General features: G+C 35.3%; 1 protein-coding gene across 4 annotated transcripts in view; it reads left to right on the forward strand.

Annotated features, from left to right (window-relative positions):
• The window catches only part of LOC107094942 (gastrula zinc finger protein XlCGF57.1-like), a 19712-nt gene extending 3009 nt beyond the window's left edge, over positions 1–16703 (forward strand). The window contains exons 1-2 of one of the 4 annotated variants that reach the window (XM_015390865.1): positions 11001–11185; positions 15283–16703. In XM_015390865.1, the coding sequence (XP_015246351.1) occupies positions 11059–11185; positions 15283–16490 (1335 nt within the window). In that variant the 5' untranslated portion in view covers positions 11001–11058 and the 3' untranslated portion in view covers positions 16491–16703. Of the gene's footprint in view, positions 1–1060; positions 4515–5427; positions 7800–11000; positions 11186–15282 lie in introns of those variants that run through there. The other 3 variants (XM_015390864.1, XM_015390863.1, XM_015390862.1) reach the window with 3 other exon arrangements.
• Positions 16704–19558: the final 2855 nt, after the last annotated feature.

The raw sequence follows: 19558 nt of genomic DNA on the forward strand, positions 1-19558 counted from the left end.
AGATTATTCCGTCCTGATTATACCATTCCGACCAATAAAATGACAGCCTTGGATAGGGTACTCGGAGCCAAGGGATCCCTGGATTAGGGCACACTCATAACCTTCTACTGAGCGCGCCAATAATACTATAATATCTAACACTCATTAACCAAGTAAAAAAAAAAAAAAAAAAAGAAAAAAAGATAAAAAAATGTCTAAAAATAATGATAGAAATTAATATTGATATAAATGTTCTGCATTTAAACAACTTTTTAAAAGTTAGCGAAACTAAAATTGTATTACAATTAAAAACTAAATTCAATTGGAAAAATAATATAGGGACTGTTTCTAAAGATTTACCATTGAAAGTAATGTTGGAGGCAGAATTAGCACTAGCATACTCTGAAGCTGGAGTTTTGTTTTTTTGTTTGTTTGTTTTTTTTCGCTTCACGCCTAAAGTTTGGCACAGGAGATCCTTCTTTCACTTATTACACATCTATTACAACTTCTTGACTTAAAGCAAGTAACTTGCAAAAACATTTAAATTAACTTGGGGATCAGTAAAGTGTTTTATTTTTATTCAATTAAATTACAGCTCTCTTTAAGGCCTGCAGTTTATATTTGTGTAAGAGGGATAGATTAATCATATCTAAAATGGTGGTGTAAATCTAAGGAAATACTTTCTTTAACAATCTGGGTAGGATTGGATCTGAATTTCAAATTGAGGGTTTGTAAAGTTTAGTTTCAGACACTTGTATACCAGAGTATGATTGGCTGGATATGGCTCTAGTGTGAAGTGCTTCATGTGACTCTGAAAAATGCCTTAGAAATTCAGTCCCATGAACATTTGCATCAAATGTTTTTGACTCAAAATTCTTGCTTTCCCACATTGAAATTTTATATTTTGACACAGCTGTTTCCCCTATTGTCAGTAGAATCACATTGGTCAAGTACATTTTTATTCATTTAAGTCTGTTTTTATATAACTAACCAATTAAGCATATTAAAATGTTTCAAGGGATTAAAGTAATGGGGCACATTCTTTTGTTCATAAAAAAATTTATTTTGTGTTTTTGTCTAGATCTCCCACAATATTGTGTGTTTAAAGAGGAGGAGGAGCTCAATGAGATAAGCCACAAGGAAGGGAACACCATCTTAGTTAAAGAGGAACCAGAACCTCTGCAGATAAAACAGGAGCAAGAAGAAATAGAACATCAACAGGTCAAAGAGGAAGAGAATCAACTCTGCATCAGTCAGGATGAAGAGAAGTTTGTGTTGAAAGAGGAGAAGGAAGAAATTTTTATAATTTCTAATGTAAAAAGCGATTACGATGAAACAGAGCCAAACCAGTCCATCTGTCAGTCATCTCAAATTGAGAACCAGGATGAAAAGGGAAGCAATTTTGAAGACCAAGGAGAAAGGAGAGATAAAGAGCAGAAACAAGATGATAGATGGCAGAAAACCATGCAGAAGAAAGGAACTGATGACAGTTCAAAGCAAAAAACTGTCAAAAAAACAAACCCAGACAAAAATAAATATGACTGTAAAGGTAATAGCAGAATCTTATGTGGAAAGAGTGACTTGTCCCGATACATGAGAACTGACACAGGCGAGAAGCCTTTCACATGTACAATCTGTGGAAAAAGCTACAGATCGAGAAGAGGTTTAAATTTTCACCTGAGAGGTCACACGATTGACAATCCTTTCACATGCATTTTTTGTGGGAAAGGTTTCCGCCAGAAATACCTTTTAAAGTTTCACATGAGGACTCACACTGGTGAGAAGCCTTTCTCATGTACAACCTGTGGAAAGAGTTACAGCGAAAGGAAGAGATTGACTTGTCACATAAGAATTCACACAGGCGAGAGGCCTTTCTCATGTCCGGTTTGTGAAAAACGTTTCAGAGACAGATATCATTTAACTTGTCACATGAAAACTCACTCAGGTGAGAAGCCTTTCGTGTGCATTACTTGTAAAAAAGGTTTCAGCCGTCAAAGGAATCTAAAAAATCATATGAGAACGCATACAGATGAGAAACCTTTTAAATGTACACACTGTGAAAAAAGCTTCACCAATAGACATAGTCTCACTTATCACATTAGAAGTCACACAGGTGAGAAGCCTTACCTGTGCACAACCTGCGGAAAAGGATTTAGTGGAAAAAGTAATTTAACTCTTCACATGAGAACTCACATGGCTAAGAAACCTTTTGCTTGTACAACTTGTGGAAAGAGTTACAGTGAAAAGAAGAGACTAATATGTCATATGAGAATGCATGCAGGAGAGAAGCCTTTCCTATGTATTACCTGTGGAAAAAGTTTTATCTGTAGAAGCAGTTTAACTTACCACATGAAAACTCACACTGGAGAGAAGCCTTACTCATGTGAGACCTGTAAAACAAGGTTCACCCAAAAAAGCAGTTTAACCACTCACATGAGAACGCACACAGGGGAGAAGCCTTACACATGCACAACCTGTGGAAAATGTTTCAGCCGTAAAAATAGCTTAACTTTTCACATAAGAACTCACACAGGTGAAAAACCATATCTGTGTACAACCTGTGGAAAAAGATTTAATGCGAAAGGTAGTTTAAATCTTCATATGAGAACTCACATGGCTGAGAAGCCTTTCTCATGTACAACTTGTGGAAAGGGTTACAGTGAAAGGAGGAGTTTAGATTACCACATGAGAACTCACACAGGCGAGAAGCCCTTCTCATGTGAGACGTGTGAAAAAAGGTTTACCAGCCAAAGGAGTTTAACATATCATATGAGAACACACACTGGAGAGAAGCTTAATCATCCGTGATGTGTGGAAAGAGTTATGGTTCAAGAAACTGTTTAACTTCTCGTGAGAGATATATGACCTGTGGGGTGAGATAGATTAACAGAAAGTTCAACTTATCACATGAGAACTTACACTGGCGAGTAAGGCTGACACAAATGATTAGATTAATTGTGATTAAACAATTTCTATGATGATCAATTCACTTAATTGATCATCAAGTAATTTGGTAATCAATCTATTATCCAGAGTAATGTACACGGACTATAAAACATGCCATACTGAAAAAAGAAACCTACTTACAGCAGCTATTAATTCAAAACTACAAAAAACATTTTAAAATACGTAATCAAGGTTTTTCTCTCTAACTTTCAAATGTTTTTTTATTCAGAAATGTTGATCTACTAAAAGTAGTTATTTTTAGGTTGATCAAAAAAAATAACTGCAGCCCTACAGACGAAAAGCCGTTTCTAATGTGAGAGGTGCTGAAAAACGTTTCATCTATGTAAAAAGTTGGACTGTTTGCACAGATGATCTCAAACAGCAGAAGTGGCGTTATGTAAACATCATGTATCAAATGCCATTTTTCTCATAAAAGGCTCCATATTTAATTTAATCTTTATTCAATTTAATTTAATTATTTTTTTTTTAAACCAGGTAGACTGAATTAATTTTTAATAGAAATGCATGTTATCCTGAAGCAGCCAAACATATGGAAAAGTTTATAAGAAAACAACACTGCACCCTTAAATCCAGTGAGTAATGGTGATAAGAAACCAGAGGTCAAGAAGACTGACAGGCTACCATCACACTGCAGGCAGGCAGAAGGGGTTGATGTCGCTACTGTCTAACCATAAATTCCAGTGAAAATTACACACTGTACTGTAGCTTGAAGCGGCATTGCACTCAGCAGCCTGTTGGTTTTCATTCCGTCTGACGAGTTGTTCAGCAGCTCTGCTTAATACTAAACTATGATTAACATAAAAATTAAGGGACACAATTTGGTTTCTTTTTCACTTCTGACGAAAGACTATGCATAAAAGCTTGTCTTTTGGCTAATTCTGGCATATTTTATGGTTGTACTGTTACAGTTTTTTTTAAGTTATTATTTATTAATAATGTGTCATCACTAAAATATGGATTTAAAATGTTTTCAGATTCAGACAGACATGATTTTAGGACTCCAAGTTTGTCTGTTCCTATATTTTATGTGTCTAATGATATCAGTTCATGGATGAACGTTACCAGTGAATATATATAATAGTAGGCAATGAAAAAATTACCAATTTCTTAAGTTTTTTCTGAATTTGTATCTAATTATCTCACACATCCTATGACAATTTTGAAATAATACTGATTATATTATGGGGGTAATGTAGAATATGTTTTTTATTTTTTCACATATTTTGAAATTTTTGTTGTTTTAAGCTACTAAGATTTGTACCTGGTTGTTGTTTTCTTTCAATTATTTGACCTTTTGATAAAAGTGTAGTTTTTATATTAGAAAGTCTATGCATTAAAGTGATCAAATGTCTAAAGCAAAAGTTACAATAAAACCATTCATAAATGTGAACTATGAAGTCTTTTTGCATTCAATGCTCTTTTTCATTAGTTTACCAGCTGCTTGTGAATGACTCAAAAGGTTTATGCAGAACAATTCCGCTGTAGTCAGGTTTAATTTATTTTTCTTTCCTCGAGTTATGTTTTTTTATTACATATTTATTTTGTTTTAACTCTTTCAGTTCTGGACATTTCTGACAGTATTCATAAAACTGTTTAATACTTCAAAATTTGAACATATAAATATCAATAAAATAAACTGATTTAGTTAGAAACTAGTACCAGCTGTCAGTATTATTTCTTTACCATACTTTCTACTTTTACTAGAGTAATATCATTTTCACCTACCTGTGCACTAATCATTGTGTCTAATCAGCATCTTCATATGGCACACTTGTGAGGTGGGATGGATTATCTCAGCAAAGGAGAAGTGCCCACTATTACAGATTTAAACTGGTTTGTGAACAGTATTGAGGAAATGGTTATATTATGTATGTGGAGAAAGTTGTCGATCTTTAAGTTCATCTCATAAAAAATGGGAGCAAAGTCCAAAGTGTTGCGTTTATTTTTTTGTAGAGTGTAAATTCAGCTGCATTCTTCTAGAGGGGTTTACTTTGATGTTTTCTAACCCTATGCATTGAGTTACAGAGCTCTGAATTAATCCAGTCATTTGGTAGTGTCTGTGCCTTTATAAAAGAATAGATGTCTTGCTATTCAAACGTTTGGGCTTTAATTAAAGCCTCTTTCTGACCCAAATTTTATGTCAGTGTACGTATATTTGAAAATGAAAGGGTAAATGTCACTCGAGTGTAAAACAGTTTTAGTGGCTGATGTGACTTTCTTCATACATTGATTACATTGAACATTTACATGAAATCTATGTAACACAGATTTTTGCTGAATTTTTTTCCACATTGTAATGTCATACTTTGATACAGCAAATTCCTTCTGCTCAGGAGAAACGTGGTTCAAGTAAGTTGTGTTTGTCAAATCTTTTAATTTTCTGCTATTTAATGAAGTATATAGAACTGTAACAATGAATTAAAGCGATCAATATGTTCTTCAACTCACATTTATAAGCTTTTATTTTGTGTTTTTGTCCAGATCTCCAACAATGTTTTACCTTTAAAGAGGAGGAGAATCTCGATGAGATAATCCACCAGCAAGGGAACTCCACCATAGTTAAAGAGGAACCAGAACCTCTGAAGATAAAATGTGAGCAAGATGAACTAGAACATCAACAGGTCAAAGAGGAAAATAAGCAGCTCTGCATCAGTCAGGATGAAGAGAAGTTTGTGTTGAAAGAGGAGACTGATAACACATTGATCATTTCTAATGTAAAAAGCTATTCTAATGAAACAGAACCAAACAAGAACCAGCTCATCTGTCAGTCCTCTCCTGAATTTGACAACCAAGATAAAAAATGGAGCAATTTTGAAGACCAAGTAGAAAATGGATATGAAGAGCAGAGACAAAATGGGAAATACCAGAGAACCAAACAGAAGAAAGGTACAACTGGCAGGGCGGAACGAAAAACACTCCAAAAAACTAACCCAGACCAAAATGGGTATGATTGTAAATCTAATGCTAAAAAATGTTTTGAAAACAGTGACTTGTCTCCACAGATGATGGCTCACTTGAATCAAAAGCCTTTTTCTTGCGCAACCTGTGGAAAAGGTTTCAGTAGAAAATCTAATTTAATTTATCACATGGAAGGTCATACAGGTGAGAAGCCTTTCACCTGTATTACCTGTGAAAAAAGTTTCAGTCGGAAAAGCTATTTAAAAAGTCACATGAGAACTCACATGGCTGAGAAGCCTTTTGCATGTACAATATGTAATAAGAGTTACTGTGAAAGGAAGAGTTTAACTTATCACATGAGAACTCATACAGAAAAGCCTTTCACTTGTATTACTTGTGAAAAAAAATTTAGTTGTGACACCAATTTAACAGCTCACATGAAAGTTCATAAAGGCGAGAAGCCTTTTACGTGTACTACCTGTAAAAAAAGTTTTAGTTATAAAAGCGTTTTAAGTATTCACATGAGAGCTCACACAAATGAAAAGCCTTATAAATGTACAAACTGTGATAAGAGGTTTTCCTACAGAAATAATCTCACTCATCACATAAGAAGTCATTCGGGGGAGAAGCCTTACTTGTGCACAACCTGTGGAAAACGTTTTAGCAGAAAAAATGCTTTAACTTTTCACATGAAAACTCACACAGGGGAGAAACCTTTCTCGTGTACAACTTGTGGAAAGAGTTTCATTGAAAGAAAGTTCTTAATTTATCACATGAGAACTCACACAGGAGATATGCCTTTTTCATGTAGTGTCTGTGATAAAAAGTTTACCTCTAGAAGCAGTTTCTCTTATCATATTAAAACACACTCAGGTCAGAAGCCTTTCTCATGTGACACCTGTGAAAAAAGGTATACCACTAAAAGCAGTTTAACGTCTCACATGAGAACTCACACGGGCGAAAAACCTTTCTCGTGTGTGACCTGTGGAAAGAGTTATAGTGCAAAAAATGCTTTAACGTATCACATGAGAACTCACACTGAGGACAAACCTTTCCCATGTTCTAAATGTGAAAGAAAGTTTGTCTGTAGAAGCAGTTTAGCTTATCACATGAGAACTCACACAGGTGAAAAACCTTTCTCATGTGAGACCTGTGAAAAAAGGTATACCAGCAGAACCAGTTTAAGATCTCACATGAGAATTCACAGGCGAAAAGTCTTTCTCATGTAAGAACTGTGGAAAAATGTAAGTAGTTGGACTGTTCACATGAGATATCACATATATACGGTGGTGTAATGTAAACTTTGGTGACTGTGATAAGCAAAGCAGCCTGGCTGAGAAGCATGCATGCCACCATTCATCCAGAAGCAACTTATCCTGTAGCTTCTGAATCAGGATGTGATTTCTGCTGTTGTTGACAACTATTGACTGCAACAATGACACTGGTGGCAACAGTGACAAAAACATTGAGAGCGATCATAGTGATGACAGTTGACAATGTATATTCATGCTCTTTAAATTCAGTGTCGTCCTCTTTGAGCTGGAATTTGGGCCGCTAATTTCCCACATAATCTCCCATATGAAATGACACAGGCAAGGATGGTCAGTAGTTAACCCAAACCTAATGCATAAAATAATAATAATAATAACTTTAATGTCTTTTCGTCTAGTGACACAAAATGCATGTCAAATGTCAAATCATTTTGCTTGATGGGAGAGATCTTACAGACTTTTTTTTTATCCAATTTTTAAAGCATTTCTGTTAGTTTTGAAAGAGTGGTTCAGACATTTATTGATGGTGTGAGTGAACCACTGTGTGCTGAAGGAGCAAGAAGTAAAAGAGCAGCTGCCCAGAGTAGAGTTTTTAAGCAAAAACGCAGGATTTAAACAAATGTGGAGTACATTTTCAAAACAATACCTGGGTATTATTAACAGCATTATAGTGATGCTTCTAGATTGAACCCATTTTGGTTCAATGCATCAACTTGGATGCACATTTGCTTTGAATTCAGATTCAGTACATGAAGGGCATCACTACACTAACTCTCACCCAGGGATTTTTTTAAACATTTGTAACCCACCCTGGGAGGGGTAAGGTATACAAGCAAAATTTCAACTCTGTGGCTGAGACCAGGCTGTTTATTAAGCACCTACCGGTATACTTGCTTGCTGCTCCACTTATCATTTTTACTTATCATTTTTGCTCAATTAATGATAATATATTGGCTATTGGATACAAGTTAGAGGTGAATATATTGAGTGGTAGGCTTCTAGTGAATTTTCCATTTTTCAAGTTTTCTGAAGTTATATCTAAATGTCACACATATCATTTTTTGACTGTTTTTTGTGATAAAAGTAAATAACACTGATTATATGATGGCAACAACACAGAAAGAAAGTTTAAAAAGTCATGACAGATAAAACTTTACATGCATTTCTGTTTAAATATTTTGATTTACATTTTTGTTTAAGCAACTTTTTTTAGTTTATGTTTTACATATGTATTGTTTTTCTCAATGTTTGTTAAAGGTTTAGTGTTCATATTAGAAATGTACTTATGATGCTGATCAAATGTCTGAAGCAAAAGGGACTAATAATAAAACTGTTTTCTTACATCATGTGCTCTGAAGTCTGTCTGCAATAATACTTTCTTTTCTCCAATAGTTTACCAGTTGATTAATAACCCTCTTTTATTTCACCCTTATTTATATTTCTTCCCGCTAGTTATGTTTTCTATTAATTTATTGTTTTACTCTCATTCAGTTCCTTGGAGATTTCTCTGAGTGATCCAATAAATATTTGGTATTTCTAGGAAAACTTTGTTTTGTTTTATTTGTAATCTTATTTCATGCCATGTAAGGGCATGGTGTGAGATAACCATAACCCCCTGTTTTCTCAGTTATTATCTTCTAACCCCAGGGCAGTACCAACCAAACGCTGCAGCCACATGCACCTGTGCATGCTGATGTATTGTGTCTCTTGGTTGGGTTGTTCTTTTCACAATTATGAATAGAGAAATTCTGATTTTGATATATTTATGCAAGATCAAAAAAGCCCACACATACCTTAGTGTTTTGTGGAAATGGGATCGGGGTACGCCGGATACAATCAATGTGCCTGGATGCATCTCAGCTCGCGGCATAGAAGACATAGACGGTATTTCAACATACAGAGTTGTACAATTTGCTGATAAAGTATTTTCTTTTTCTAATGACAAACCAATTCTTCCAAAAGTAATAAATGTAACTTCTGATTTTTCAGAAGCATTGGGGCTGTATGTTATTTGGAAAAAAAAAATAAAAAAATGCAAACTACTTTTTTTGTATTGCTGTTGTGATACAAACTTGGAGTAAATTCTTGTCAAGAGTGAAATCAAGTAATTAGGAATCCATCTATATAAGAATATGGATTTAAGACAATCCAAAAATATAGATGTAAAACTGGAAGAAATAAAAAATAGATAAATAAATAAGCCATTGGTTACTAAGAGATTTGACCATTTTGAAGTGTAATCAGAAGATTTTTGAAAATAAGTTTACCCCCTTTGTTTTTTGTATATAAAGCAACAAATCATTCGGAAAGCAAACAGTATGATTTATCAAATCATTTGTTGAAATAAATCACGCTACATTAAAAAATCATAACTTCTGAAGGAGTATAATAGGGGACGGTACGATAGATTTTTAATTTATCATTGGAGTTTTAAGAGTTGGTTCTAATGCTAATGATTTTGATTTCTGAAAACCTCTTCAATGACAAATTTATTTTAATGAGGAGAGAAACACATGGTTGTTCATATGTTCTCGTAACATTTCATTGTTTGACTTGGAGAAAAAAAAGTTATTTTCAGAGTTGGATTTAACATAGCCATAGGAATTGCCTTAACTACTGTCAAACTGTTTCTGTGGACAATGTAAATTAAATTTTTTTTTAAAACCTTCGTAAAATATCGCTTTATATACATTAAGTGCACAGTGGCCCAAACCCCCTTTTTCCCATTCCTTATAATATAAGGATTTTTTGTTATGTAGAACTCATCTAACAGATATAAACTCCATTAGATTGTTTTTTTTCCTTCTTTTTTGGAAAGAACAGATATATTCCACACAATCACATTATGTGGAGTGAAATTATGTTTGTACAGCATTTTTCAATACATCACGGGCTCTGAGGGGTTATCTGATAACTTAACTGGCAACTTTGAGGGGATCAAAGTCACATCTCAACAGCAGAGGCGTAGTAAGAAAATGTTAATAAGGATGGCCAGGCAATAACTAGTGTACACTAAGGGGTGGCCAAAAGTGGATAGGCGCCAGAACCTCATGGTCAATCTACACTGTTCCAACAGAAAAATTACCTAGCACAACATCCATTTTTTCTAAATAAAGAAAAACTATTCTTTCCTGCAACCTTTGCTAACAAATGGGGGCATATATTTAAACATCCGCGCTTTCTAGATAAATGGTATAGGGGATAAAATTCTTTCAGGTTTAAGTTCTGGGGCGAACATCTTTTGCTTTGTCATTACTAACCCACCTTTATCAGTAATCATACAATTGATATTTACATGTACTAATATCGACATAAATTGATTATTTAATACGTTTTTTTTTTTTTTATCATAATAGTTATTTATCTATGATTTAACCGAAGACTCCTAGATGACATGCAGAAACACATAATTTTCTCTTTACCACATATACCCAAAATCTATTTCTGAAAAGAGAATGAATTCTATATTTATCATCATTAATGTTAGTATATTGATGTTGCAGTGTTTTTATTGTCAAGTAATTGATAATATATGAAAACTTAAAATGTTTCGAACATTCTACTTGAGAGTATTACTGCTGCCATCAGGGAAAAAATGGTAGGGGTGGCCAATGATTGACTAAGGGTGGCCCTGGCCCCCCATCTAAGTCCGCCCCTGCTCAACAGAACTCTACCAACTCTGAAAAAGCTGGGAAACAATACTAATGATAAAACAAAAAGGATTATAAAGCATCCAATTTCTCAAAAAGTAAATAATTAAACACCAAATTAATGTCGGTCTTTTATTTAAAGTAAAATCGAGGGGGACCCGGAAGCATTTCTGTTTGCGCATGCGCAAATAGCTGATTACACGGATCGTGTTGACGCTACCGGTCCGGGTCGATTAATGAAAACCATATGGAAACGCTCTCTTCTTCAAACGGTTTAGGTGTTTTTAGTACAAATGTCTTCCGTCCAGCTTCAAGGAGAACCCAGCAACGTGCAATTAGTTCCTGCTAAAGACACAAAATGCAAAGAAGAGAGCAATGATGAGTGCAGCCGGACACACCAGATCATCTCTCACCGCATAGGTACGAAACACCAGCGGTTCCAATCAGACCTGCCAAAAGGAAAATATATGCAGTTTGCTTTTAGCTGTTTGATTTTAGCTACCATAGGAGATATGAATTATTAAAAGTTAGGGTTGGTGTTGAAATGTTCCCCCAATACCCAAACAGGATTGTATATTTTTACTGCAACATTCTCCCACATACTTTAACCCAGTGATTCCCAAGCAGGGGTACTAGTACCCCTAGTGGTCTGCCAATGCATGCATTGTAGGGGTATATGAAAACTATTTATCGGTCAATGAGGCATTTTGATGCGTTTAGACACATTGGCAAACTTCTTGTTAGATTGGCTGATTGCAAACAGCTTTTAGGTGCATGCCGCCACATGAGTGTGTAGATCTGTAGTTCCACCTATTATATTCTGTTTTTTATTTTTGTGTTATGTAAAATTAAAAACAGTGTTTTATTAATAACCAGACTTTCCTCACTATCTCCATCTGTCCCTAAAATCCCTTTAATACTCCATTCTCCCTTTTTCCATAATTACTTTCCTCATCCTCTTTCTTTCAGGTGCATATTTAATGCAATCCATCAAAACATGATCCACATTTTTTTTTCTTTTACAACCCTCACATATATCATTATTTCTCTTCCCTAGTACAAACACAAACTCATTCAAGTAGGTATGTCCATATTTTTGAACACTATATAATCTTTCTTTCTCATCTTCATCCCATATTTTTTGCCATAATTCTGTTTTCTTTTTAATTGATGTACCTTCCCCTTTCCCAAATGGAATCTGGTCTATATTCTGCTTTCTTAAAGCCTTTTTAGCTATCTTGTCTGCTATTTAATTTCCTCTCACCCCTTTGTGTACTGGAACCCTACAGAACTGAACATTTATTCCATACCTAAATAACCCAAACAAACTGATGAATTTCTAATCTAATCCTGAATTTATTCTTTCTATTGCAGCTTTAGAATCTGTGCAAATCACCACCCTGTCTGGTCTGACCTCCTCCACCCACTGTAAACTAATAATAATTGCTACAATTTCTGCTGTGTACATAGATAAAAGTTCTGTTAATATTTGACATATACATATATTAAACTCTGGAATAAATATTCCTATTCCCACATATATAGTACCTTTGAATTTTTTGAACCATTTGTGTAACCCAACCCCAACTTCATTATGTTTCCATTCCATTCATTGTATTTTTAAGTCAACTTTTGTTTCTGGAAACAACCATGGTGGTATAGCACTGATTGGGTTATTTTTAGAGGATATCTTATCATCCAACTCATATATTTTTCTTACATTGGTAAACTGTATTGATCCTTCATTGATACTGTCTCACAGAATACTGACACCTGCTGGACCTTTAAAGACACTACAGGCAGCTTATTTGACTGGCTAAACTATATCGATTTAATGACCCAGTACAATGATTTAATTGAAGTTATTGTAGGTTATTTTGTATTGTTTCATATCTATGTTTAAATTGAAATGCATATTATTAGATGCAGCCAATAAATAATGTGAACATATATCATAACGTGAAGATTTAGGGGAAACTGTGAATGAGGATGCTTGTGGTCTAGGATTTTAAATCATATTTTTAAAACGATAAGTGCAGTAAAAACAGTAAAAAAAAACTAGAATCAATTTGAAACTAACTTTAATTCAGATAAGTTGAGTGATAACTGAGAGGAAAAGTATGACACAACAAGAACATTTTAATTAAAACACAACGGCTGAAGCGTTCCTATTCCTTTTAGGCTGCTCCAAAATTCTTAATAATTTTAATGATAAACCACAAAAGATGAGACATTTTTTTAGCAGATGCATCATTTTGACAGATACATTTTTTTAACACAGTTTAGTTTGTCAGCAAATTAGAAACAACTCCTGTATCAGTCACGTGACTTTCTTTAAACGACAGAGTTTTGCTCTATGGCTTCGACGCATGCACCGAAGCATCAGTGTTGGTGCACCCATCTAAATGAAAACATTTGATATTTTACATTCCAGATAAAGAAATGCTGTTAAATGGCGCCGGGACGTGTTTTGCTCTGTAAGGACCAAAGTGTAAAATAGATGAAGATTTTATCAACCAGAAAACAAACAAAAAATGTCCTAATTACATGAAAGTCTAGAGTGAGTATCGTTTCTGTGCACCTGAGAGTGGGGAGAGAGGGGCTCAGATAAAGATCACAAGAGAAGAACTTACCAAAGCAGCTACAGTCAAGGCTAAATGGTAACAAATTCCCATTGCTGTTCCAAAGAAGTTTAAAAAAAGATTTAAAAAAACTAAACTCTGGGCTGTTTTCCAAGATTAAAGGCGTTTCGCTTCCCCTCCAGGAAGCTTTCTCAATTCTAAATCCCATTGCTGGGGATTCAGGAGAAGGTCAGGTGTTTCATTAACACAGTGAATGGTGAAAACAAAGTGAAAATGACAGGGAATCTGAATATTATTTTGTTAATTTTTCTTCCTGATTTGTTAAGTTGAGATGTGTGTATAGGGGACTTATTCAGAAGAACTCAGATTTTTGTAAATAAAAAAGATTTTGTATCTTAATTTTGTATTTATCTCAGGACATGTTAACTATCCAGGTAATTTTTTTTTATTATTATTGTAAAGAATGAAATGTGTGACAATTAAATATTCAAGTTAAGGAAATTAAATTTTTTAATTTTATAACTGGCTGTAATTTCTATTTTTGGAAAATAATCAACATGTTTGGTACCTATGACTCAAACAGGGTTGGGAACCACTTAACCTACAGTTGGAGGACGAAAGGAAGGAATATTGCTTTAAGGAGTTTGAAGGAAAGTTAAAGAAACGGGAAAAAGGGAAGTCATTATTTCCAGTCTAAGTTTTGAACAAACTCAATTATTTTTAGAAGCAGTGGGTAGGTATAAACAGCATACAAAATGGTGCTCTGGTCAAGATAAAGGAATGATGACATGAGGCTAATGCCTGAAATGATTAATTCAACCAGTTTTATATCCCCTTAATGCTCTCTGTTACCAGTAGTCTGTAAGGCAGGTTCTGATTCCCAAACTGCCATGAAAAGGAATTTGGCACCAGCATGTGACTACTAGACTACATGTTGGGCCACACCAGTAAATGGCTTTAAATCCAGGTCAAAATGTACTGTATTTACAATATGAAAATACTCAAAAGTGTGGAGAAATGTCAGAGAATCTCTGAGAAGTACCCGGTTCGATCCCCACAGCCGCAGTCTGGGTCCCTGAGCAAGACCCTTAACCCCACCCTGCTCCCCGGGCACAACGCCAGCCCACTGCTTCCCAAGGGGATGGGTTAAATGCAGAGGAAATTTGTCCGGTGGGAGATTTATAAAGTTAAGTCTAAACTAGGGGGGTGGCCTAGTGGTTAGGGCATAGAGCTTGGAATCCTGAGGTTATGAGTTCAAGCCCCACTCTGACTGCCACTCTGAGTCCCTGAGCAAAGACCCTTAGCCCCACACTGCTCTCTGGGCGCCGTACATTGGAAGCCCACCGTAGAGAGTGAATTTTGTGGCTTCATACTTGTGACAATGTAATAACAAAACAGTTGAATTCTATTCTAAGTAAATGTCCGGGATATATCTGCTTGTCTAGTGACCATGGATGATCACAATTTTTCAAGATGCATTGTGGGAAATTTTGAGTCCACTACTTTTTAATCCACTAGATGTTCGGACACTCCTCTAAAATGGCGTAGCCACTATATAGAGCCCTATATAGTGATTGGGACAGACATTCAGACACCTCAGTGTACACATATGTATATAATTGCGAGTACCGGTACATGTAGCTGTAGTGTAAAGCAATTTAAGCAGTTTATGGGACTTGAGGTAAGCACTTTATAAATTCAGTCCTTTCAACATTTACAGAAAATGTACTTGCTACAGTATTTTTGCTCAAATATTTCCCACATTGTAATATCATATTGTGACTCCACTTTTCCCCTTCTAGTCAGTAGAAGTCTATTTGTGAACTAACTGTTCATTTGTCTTTTTTTCTTCTCATTTAGGGTGTTAAACTGGTCTGAGAGATGGGTATGTGTTTTCACTCTGATTATAAGATTTTGCTGTGTGTTTCTTTACAGATCACCAATATTGTGCATTTAAAGAGGAGGAGGATCTCAATGAGATAAGTTGCCAGGAATGGAAATCCAATGTAATTAAAGAGGAGCCAGAACCTCATCAGATAAAACAGGAGCATGAAGAAGTAGAACATCAACAGGTCAAAGAGGAAGAGAATCAACACTGTATCAGCCAGGATGAAGAGCACGTTGTAGTGAAAGAGGAGACTGATAACATTTTGATTGTTTCCATCCTGAAAAGTGATTACAATGAAACCGAACCAAACGTAAACCAGCCCATCCTTCAGGAACCCCCTGAAGCTACGAATGAGGATCAGGAAGGAAGCAACTCTGAAGATCAGGCAGAAAAAGACGAGCAGAAACAAGATGGGAAATCTCAGAAAAGCAAACAGAAGAAAGGAACTGCTGACTGTTCAAAGCAAAAAAACAACAAGGAAACGCACCTAGATAAAAATAAGTTTTCTTGTAAAACTAATGCAAAGATTATTTTTCAAAGCAGTGACACGTCTCAACACATGGGAACACATGAGAAGCTTTTCACCTGTGCAACCTGTAGAAATAGTTTTTGTTATAAAGATAAACTGAATTTTCACATTGCAAGTCATACTGGTGAGAAACCTTTTATATGCGCTACATGCGGAGAAGGATTTATAACAAAAACTGATTTATCTGTTCATGAGAGAACTCACAACAAGCCTTTCTTTTGCTTAATTTGTGGAGAAAGTTTTACTGAGAAAGGCACTTTAATTTATCACATGAAAGTTCATACAGGTGAGAAGCCTTTCACATGTGTTACTTGTGAAAAAGGTTTCAGTTGTAAGAGCCATTTAACCAGACACATCAAAACTCACACAGGAGAGAGGCCTTTCACTTGTATAACCTGTGAAAAAAGTTTCGGTTTCAAAGAGAGTTTAATGAGTCACATGAGAACTCACACGGGAGAGAAGCCTTTCTCATGTGAGATCTGCAAAAACAGTTTTACCACTAAAAGGAGCTTAGCCTCTCACATGAGAACTCACACAGGTGAGAAGCCTTTCTCATGTAAGACCTGTGGAAAAAGTTACGCTGATAGAAGGGGTTTAACTTATCACATAAGAGCTCATACAGGCGAGAAACCTTTCTCATGTACAGCCTGTGGAAAGAGTTATAGGGGAAGATGGGATTTAACTAGTCACATGAGAACTCACACAGGGGAGAAGACGCGTGTGTGACCTGTGGGGAAACAAATGTTCGAACGCAAAGATAATTTGACTATTCACATGACTCACAAAGTCAAGGTAAAGTGAAGTTTCAAAAGCACCTTTCCTCCCACAAAAAAACATCTTTGGATTTATATTTTTTTAAACAAAGTGCCATGCAAGTGGAAAACTTTGAGGTGCAGGGATGTTCAGATATATTAGCCTAATGATGGATACAGGAAGGGAAAATACATGACACCTCATGTAGTGACACTGGTAAGAAACCAGACCCCCAAACAACCCAACTCAGAACCATGCAGAAGCATGGCCTCCTGTAAGAAGTCATTTGAACGATTCATGGCTCACAGTTTGCCTCTACTACAGCACTACACGTGTTAGGATTTTTTTTTTAATCCATGTATTTTTTTTATTCATGTTATTACCTGCCTGTTAATTGTTAGGTCTAATGTTTTACCAAGCAATTTATCTTTTTAGTACATTTCTTCTGTAAGCATAAAAGGTAATCACTGTGTATTCTATTGACATGACTGGACCCAATGATTTCAAATCAAACGTGTTTGATTTAATGAGGTATGTTGGGGTGTGACTCTGCAGGTGTATAAAAAGCTTCTTTTAACTGTTATTTGTGACTCTCTGCCTGTTGATAAAAAAAAAAGTAACCTGAATAATTAGTCTGGTTTGAATAAAATTACACTTTGTTAAACAGTAATGTTTTCTTGTCATTTTATATGTATATATATATGTATATATATATATATATATATATATATATATATATATATATATATATATATATATATATACACTTTGGAATGTGTTAAAGTATTTTTTCCTCAGTGATCTCTCCTCAGGAAAAAATGGAATGAACAAGCTTGCTTTTGAATGCTAGTGTGCAGAAAGTTGTGGATCCCCTTTCATCTCCTCCAACCTATATATTGGCACTGGAGTTACTCATTTACTTAAAAAGAATTTTTGAATTGGTTTCTAAATATCAAATATTTTCCAGCATTTTGTGTAAGTTTTTTGGTAATGGGAAGCGAATACTTCTATGAGGGCAACAATACCTACAGACATAAGGTTTACAAAGTAATGAAATCTAAAAATTCTGCATATTTTTGTATAAATATTTTTATCGAAATGATAGTTGTTAAAGCTACTCTATATTTTTTAACCAATGTATTCTATTTCTTCCATTCGACTTACGTTTTGTTCAAGGTGGTTTAGTTTTTATATTACTGTATTTATGATCATGATCAAATGTGTGATACAAAAGTGACTGACGACAAAGCTTAATTTACCAGTGGTATGTGTATTATTTTAAAGGGTGTATATAAAGACCCCTTTCCAATTATGTTGTCTTTGCAGTAGGTTTTATTTTCACTCTGTTCTTTAAATCCCTGAGTGTCCATTAGTCCTATATCATGGTTCTTTAAGCCTTTAAGTTATCACTAGGCAAAGGTAGGATTAAATAATGCCTTTAGCACTACAAATTATTAATTTGTAAGGAAATAATAACAACATAGTTGTTTTCTTCCAATCTTGAAGAGAAACACTTGCTTTCAAAGTGAAATCTCCCGTTTGGGTGTCGCCCATTAATTACATTGTTGAATCTCACCACTTCTAAAGGCTGAACAATGAGACCTCTCACAACTTTAGCTTAGAAAGAGAGGTTACTGCTATGTGCAGTTTGGTTGCGGAAAAAAAATAAACTTTTACATTTCCTGATTTAAGTTTGGTTTGCAAGGTGTGAAAACATTAAGAAAAAGCCTCTTCATGTACACCTTGATAGAGAATCATCCTGCACTGCCTCACATACCCCTCCCTGATTGGAGAAAGTGGGTGCTTGCTTAGTGCTGGTTTGGTGTGGAAGAGTTAAAATATAAACAATAAAGTACTGTAAAGTGTTTTTACAATATAAAACTCTGCACCCGGAGAATAAATAACCAATTTCCAGCTATGGACATTGTTACACTAATGAATATGTCAAAATGGCAGCAACATCAGAGATGTGCAAAATGACAGCAGGATGTTATTTAACTGACTAAGGTTTCTATCATTACATTTTCACCTATATTCCACTCTGTATTCTCATGTAGTCTTTGTTCACTTTACAATAAAATAAATAAACACACATTTTCAAACATTTTTGTAAAGTTCTGTATTCATTTTTTTCCTGCTTTCTGTGTCAACTGTCACGGTTGCTAAGTGACAGAGCCTACGGCGGTAAAAGCCACCGAAGGCTAGACCCGTTTGAATTCACAGCCAAACTCTTCCGGCTTCCTTTTCAAGGACCTCAAAGGTTCCAGTCCAGGTAGACCGCCTCCTTGGATGACGCAGCCTTAAATTCAAATGCATCCTGTGATTCCAACTGATGGTTTCCAGGAAGCAGCTGCTGACAAATTGAAACCATTGAAGAAACGCGTGGAAAATCTGAAATATAGCTGAAAGATGCTTACAGTTGCCTACTGGTATGACATCTGCGAAGAATAACAGTACAGATAACTGTTCCAATTGACCTTTTCCAGTGAAGTCTAACAAAAATAGGCTGGGAGGACAGCATTGATATAAAGAAAAGAAATACAGTTTAAAAAAAAGGGGGAAGAGTGGCAGTTATCATGGTAACCACTGTCCAATAGTGCAAGTAGTACAGAGGGAGGTATATAGGAGAAGGAAGCTGCATGCTTCTTATTGATTTCATATAGCATAGGGACCATCCAACATTCCTTTATTGCTCCTCGTGGACTCCCAAACACCATTGCATGTCAGACCCTAAAAACACATCTTGGAATTTAACTAATTTATATTACTGTTTCACATGTACTACGTGTGAAACATGCAACCGTTATGTTTTGGGGTTCAACCTTTCACTACATCTGTGTGATATTTTGTCAGAAAGCTGGAGCCCCTATTTGACTACTGACCATGTGCATTTTCACCAGTTAGTGTCATCCACAAGGCAGACATCTCTTTCTATCCACGATAAGTTATTTACAGTTGAGCCCAGGAAAGGTGAAGGAATAGGAGCTAGGAGGTATAACTTGCAGTATTCAGATTCAGAGAAGGTTTTCCAAATTTTAAAT

This window comes from Cyprinodon variegatus, unplaced genomic scaffold (assembly GCF_000732505.1).
Source record: "Cyprinodon variegatus isolate N-32 unplaced genomic scaffold, C_variegatus-1.0 Scaffold516, whole genome shotgun sequence".
NCBI lineage: Eukaryota > Metazoa > Chordata > Actinopteri > Cyprinodontiformes > Cyprinodontidae > Cyprinodon > Cyprinodon variegatus.